The sequence below is a fragment of the Oncorhynchus mykiss genome, chromosome 28 (genome assembly GCF_013265735.2).
Source record: "Oncorhynchus mykiss isolate Arlee chromosome 28, USDA_OmykA_1.1, whole genome shotgun sequence".
Lineage (NCBI taxonomy): Eukaryota > Metazoa > Chordata > Actinopteri > Salmoniformes > Salmonidae > Oncorhynchus > Oncorhynchus mykiss.
In genome coordinates this window covers 39,210,777-39,216,776 of record NC_048592.1, presented here as the reverse complement: position 1 = coordinate 39,216,776, position 6,000 = coordinate 39,210,777, and the positions used below count along the sequence as shown (strand labels likewise).

Here is a 6,000-nt window from a genome sequence, read left to right as displayed (position 1 = left end):
ACTTTTTGGAGAAATGTCCTCTGGTCTGATGAAACAAAAATAGAACTGTTTGGCCATAATGACCATTGTTATGTTTGGAGGAAAAAAGGGGAGGCTTGCAAGCCGAAGAACACCATCCCAACCGTGAAGCACGGGGGTGGCAGCATCATGTTGTGGGGGTGCTTTTGCTGCAGGAGGGACTGGTGCACATCACAAAATAGATGGCATCATGAGATAGGAAAATGATGTGGATATATTGAAGCAACATCTCAAGACATCAGTCAGGAAGTTAAAGCTTGGTTGCAAATGGGTCTTCCAAATGGAGAATGACCCAAAGCATACTTCCAAAGTTGTGGCAAAATGGCTTAAGGACAACAAAGTCAACATATTGGAGTGGCCATCACAAAGCCCTGACCTCAAACCTATAGAACATTTGTGGGCAGAACTGAAAAAGTTTTTGTGAGCAAGGAGGCCTACAAACCTGACTCAGTTACACCAGTTCTGTCAGGAGGAATTGTCCAAAATTCACCCAACTTATTGTGGGAAGCATGTGGAAGGCTACCCGAAACGTTTGACTCAAGTTAAACAATTTAAAGGCAATGCTACCAAATACTAATAGAGTGTATGTAAACTTCTGACCCACTGGGAATGTGATGAAAGAAATAAAAGCTGAAATAAATCATCCTCTCTATTATTATTCTGACATTTCACATTCTTAAAATAAAGTGGTGATCCTAACTGAATAAAAAAAGCTATAGATGTTGGAAAATGACGGTGAGTGTGCAATGACTAGCTCAAAGTCAGGTACAACAACCTCCCTCTCCTTGAATTCTACAAAAATGTACGCTAGCCCCGAGCAATTTCATGTTCTGAGGAGACATGCACTTAAATGTGCATCTGTGAGCAGTTCTTTTCCAAAATGACTCTCGATTCTGCTTAATTCTCAAGTGACTCAATTCTCAAATGACTCTCGATTCCGCTCAATTCTCAAGTGACTCAATTCTAAAATGTCTCTCGATTCCGCTCAATTCTCAAGTGACTCAATTCTCAAATGTCTCTCGATTCCGCTCAATTCTCAAGTGACTGGGCTGAGGCAGGGTTGAGACTGATGTAGAAGGCAGGGTTGAGATTGATGGAGAAGACAGGGTTGAGATTGATGTAGAAGACAGGGCTGAGGCAGGGCTGAGACTGATGTAGAAGGCAGGGTTGAGACTGATGTAGAAGGCAGGGTTGAGACTGATGTAGAAGGCAGGGCTGAGACTGATGTAGAAGGCAGGGCTGAGACTGATGTAGAAGGTAGGGCTGAGCCTCCCATTGTAACCTACTGTACTGTCATTCCTTAAAATGACTTAATCACACCTTCCTGGGTGATAATCAAAGGCATATTAACCCTGATGGAGAAGTTCTAGACAGAAGAGAACAGAAGAGTCAGGACAGCTTTCAGAGAAACATCCTTATCCGTCTGTCCATCTGTGTGTTACTGCGGAGTGTGTGTGTGTGTGTGTGTGTGTGTGTGTGTGTGTGTTGCTGCTAAGTACTTTTCCTACGATGCCGTAAGCAGACAGGCAGGGGAAAGGAAAATCCTTTTCAACCAGGGTCTAATATTTAATATGCATATATTCTTATCTGATAATGGTGCACGCGCACACGCGCACACACACACACACAACCTCTCCCCAGCAAACAGAGAACATTCCCGCAAAGATTCCAATTAAGTTCTAGTCCTGTGTGACTCAGTTGGTAGGGCACTGCAGAGAGTCTGCTAAATGACTCACTACTGTAGTGGCTCTGGATAAGATAGTATAAGGTGCATAAAATTGAGCACATGGCCATGCAATCTCAATAGACAAACATTGGCAGTAGAATGGCCTTACTGAAGAGCTCAGTGAGTTTCAACGTGGCACCGTCATAGGATGCCACCTTTCAAACAAGTCAGTTCGTCAATTTTCTGCCCTGGTAGAGCTGCCAAAGGGTCAACTGTAAGTGCTGTTATTGTGAAGTGGAAACGTCTAGGAGCAACAACGGCTCTGCCGTGAAGTGGTAGGCCACACAAGCTCACAGAACGGGACCGCCGAGTGGTGAAGCGTGTAGCGTGCAAAAAATGGTCGGTTGCAACACTCACTACCGAGTTCCAAACAGTCTCTCGAAGCAACTTCAGGACAACAAGTATTGTAAAAGATTGGGAACATTGTATAAATCATCCACACAACTGGGCAGTTCTTGTGTTTTGGGAACATTGTATAAATCATCTACACAACTGGACAGTTCTTGTGTTTTGGGAACATTGTATGAATCATCCACACAACTGGGCAGTTCTTGTGTTTTGGGAACATTGTATAAATCATCCACACAACTGGATAGTTCTTGTGTTTTGGGAACATTGTATAAATCATCCACACAACTGGACAGTTCTTATGTTTTGGGAACATTGTATAAATCATCCACACAACTGGATAGTTCTTGTGTTTTGGGAACATTGTATAAATCATCCACACAACTGGACAGTTCTTATGTTTTGGGAACATTGTATAAATCATCCACACAACTGGATAGTTCTTGTGTTTTGGGAACATTGTATAAATCATCCACACAACTGGGCAGTTCTTATGTTTTGGGAACATTGTATAAATCATCCACACAACTGGATAGTTCTTGTGTTTTGGGAACATTGTATAAATCATCCACACAACTGGGCAGTTCTTGTGTTTTGGGAACATTGTATGAATCATCCACACAACTGGATAGTTCTTGTGTTTTGGGAACATATATTTTGTAATGTCCCTACAATGTTCTCACCAGACTGTTCCCCACAACCTAATGAAACATTCTGGGGACCGTTAAATAACCGATGACAGATGCTGTTCTGGGAACTATCTTGCAATGTCAGGCGAATGTTTTATTCAAACATTGTATCAGCTCAATTGGACAGTTTTTTTTTTGTGTGTGTGTTTTATGGGAACATTTTCTGCAACCTAACAAATGTTCTGGGAACATTTGGTTTGCTGGGTCCTGATGATGGCCTTAAACTGAATGGTGCTTGGAGAGGGAAATTATTTAACACATTCGCTGCTGGCCCACCTTGTATTATCAATTTACGCTTGGAAATGTTGGTTGTGTGTGTGTGTGTGTGTGTGTGTGTGTGTGTGTGTGTGTGTGTGTGTGTGTGTGTGTGTGTGTGTGTGTGTGTGTGTGTGTGTGTGTGTGTGTGTGAGCACCACGTATTATGAATGTACGTCTGAAGGCGTAACAACAGATTACAAATGACCACATTAAAGGGCAGAGACGAGGGGGGGGGGGGGGGTGGAGAGACGAGGGGGGGGGCGGGGTAGAGAGAGGGGAGGGGCGGGGTAGAGAGAGGGAGGGGAGGGGCGGGGTAGAGAGAGGGAGGGGAGAGATGGGGTGGGGGGGTAGAGAGAGGGAGGGGAGAGATGGGGTGGGGGGGTAGAGAGAGGGAGACGGAGGGGGGGGGTAGAGAGAGGGAGGGGAGAGATGGGATGGGGGGGTAGAGAGAGGGAGACGGATGGGGGGCAGGGTAGAGAGAGGGAGGGGAGAGATGGGGTAGGGGGGTAGAGAGAGGGAGACGGAGGGGGGGGTAGAGAGAGGGAGGGGAGAGATGGGGTGGGGGGGTAGAGAGAGGGAGGGGAGAGATGGGATGGGGGGGTAGAGAGAGGGAGACGGAGGGGGGGGTAGAGAGAGGGAGGGGAGAGATGGGGTGGGGGGGTAGAGAGAGGGAGGGGAGAGATGGGGTGGGGGTAGAGAGAGGGAGATGGAGACGGGGGGGGGGTAGAAAGAGGGAGACGGAGACGGAGGGGGGGGGGGTAGAGAGAGGGAGGGGAGAGATGGGGTGGGGGGGTAGAGAGGGAGGGGAGAGATGGGGTGGGGGGGTAGAGAGAGGGAGACGGAGGGGGGGGGTAGAGAGAGGGAGGGGAGAGATGGGATGGGGGGGTAGAGAGAGGGAGACGGATGGGGGGCAGGGTAGAGAGAGGGAGGGGAGAGATGGGGTAGGGGGGTAGAGAGAGGGAGACGGAGGGGGGGGTAGAGAGAGGGAGGGGAGAGATGGGGTGGGGGGGTAGAGAGAGGGAGGGGAGAGATGGGGTGGGGGGGTAGAGAGAGGGAGACGGAGGGGGGGGGTAGAGAGAGGGAGGGGAGAGATGGGATGGGGGGGTAGAGAGAGGGAGACGGATGGGGGGCAGGGTAGAGAGAGGGAGGGGAGAGATGGGGTAGGGGGGTAGAGAGAGGGAGACGGAGGGGGGGGTAGAGAGAGGGAGGGGAGAGATGGGGTGGGGGGGTAGAGAGAGGGAGGGGAGAGATGGGATGGGGGGGTAGAGAGAGGGAGACGGAGGGGGGGGTAGAGAGAGGGAGGGGAGAGATGGGGTGGGGGGGTAGAGAGAGGGAGGGGAGAGATGGGGTGGGGGTAGAGAGAGGGAGATGGAGACGGGGGGGGGGTAGAAAGAGGGAGACGGAGACGGAGGGGGGGGGGTAGAGAGAGGGAGGGGAGAGATGGGGTGGGGGGGTAGAGAGGGAGGGGAGAGATGGGGTGGGGGGGTAGAGAGAGGGAGACGGAGGGGGAGGGGGAGGGGGGGTAGAGGGAGGGGGGAGAGACAAGGGGGGTAGAGAGAGGGAGGGGAGAGACAGGGGGGGTAGAGACAGGGGGGGTAGAGAGAGAGGGGAGAGACAGGGGGGGTAGAGAGAGGGAGGGGAGAGACAGGGGCGGTAGAGAGAGGGAGGGGAGAAACAGGGGGGGTAGAGAGAAGGAGGGGAGAGACAGGGGGGGCAGAGAGAGGGGGGGTAGAGAGAGGGAGGGGGGGTAGATGGAAGGGAGAGACGGGAGGGTAGAGAGAGGGAGGGGAGAGACGGAGGGGGGGTAGAGGGAGGGGGGAGAGACAGAGGGGGGGTAGAGAGAGGGAGGGGGAGACGGAGGGGGGGGGGGGGGTAGAGGGAGGGGGGGAGAGACAGAGGGGGGTAGAGAGAGGGAGGGGGAGACGGAGGGGGTAGAGAGAGGGAGGGGGGAGACGGAGGGGGGGTGGAGAGAGGGAGGGGAGAGACGGAAGGAGGGATGGGCAGGGAGAAGTGCTCTTAGGGATTCAGGTACAACAGCAGGACACACATCATAGGGGTCATTACAGACACTACAGAGGTACTAACACTGCTACCGTCAGCCCAGCGTCTTAATCCACCGGTTTTACTGTTACCGTAGCTCCAACTTACTGCAATAGATTCATTCTGATGTTCTCAAGTTGTATGGTTGTCTCTGAATTACACGTGAGCTGTCTCTCCTTATCACTAACACTGCTTTATGTATAAGTCCCGTTCGTACCATAAAGCACCAGAACCTCAGTTTCCCCCGGCAACCCATTAGCCTTCCCTCTACTCAGTCCAGGCCATCTCTTATTCACTCCATCTCTTATTCACTCCATCTCTTATTCAAATAAGGAAGACATACAAGTTTAAAATAAGGGCCAATGTCTGTCTGTGTCTGTGTGTGTGTGTGTCTGTGTGTCTGTGTCTGTGTGTGGTTCTGTCTGTGTCTCTGTGTGTTTGTGTGTGTGTGTCTGTTTGTCTCTGTGTGTGGCCCCTCACGACTCCCGTGCCAGCCACCTTCTCCCTTCGAGAGGGACCAAGGCAGCGAATGAGCGCAATGACCTTTGCGTCCATGTAGCTAGTTGTGTGTGTGTGTGTGTGTGTGTGTGTGTGTGTGTGTGTGTGTGTGTGTGTGTGTGCGCGCGTGTGTGGGCTGGCTGGTGTGTGTACTTACATCAACGTAATTTGCATTAATGTAATCAGAGTTCTGCTCTCCCTCCAGGGGCTGAAGTCTGACTCGGGAGTGATCATCTGGAAGAGAGGAGGAGAGGAACCTGTTCAGAATGAATCACGTTAATCAAGGAGGATGGGATACAGAGAGAGATGAAGAAGAGGGAGGAGGAGAGAGAAAGGTAGGAAGAGAAAGGAGAGGGAGGATGAAGAGAGAGAGGTAGGAAGAGAAAGGAGAGGGAGGAGAGAGGGGTAGGAAGAGAAAAGATA

The 6,000-nt window shown here is 51.0% G+C and overlaps 1 protein-coding gene across 1 annotated transcript in view; it reads right to left on the bottom strand.

The window, feature by feature from the left end:
• LOC118944840 (receptor-type tyrosine-protein phosphatase mu-like) overlaps positions 1-6,000 on the bottom strand; it is a 543,829-nt gene that overhangs the window by 116,547 nt on the left and 421,282 nt on the right. The window contains exon 24 of the mRNA XM_036966400.1: positions 5,735-5,811. Coding sequence (XP_036822295.1) covers positions 5,735-5,811 — 77 coding nt within the window. The remainder of the gene's footprint in view (positions 1-5,734; positions 5,812-6,000) is intronic.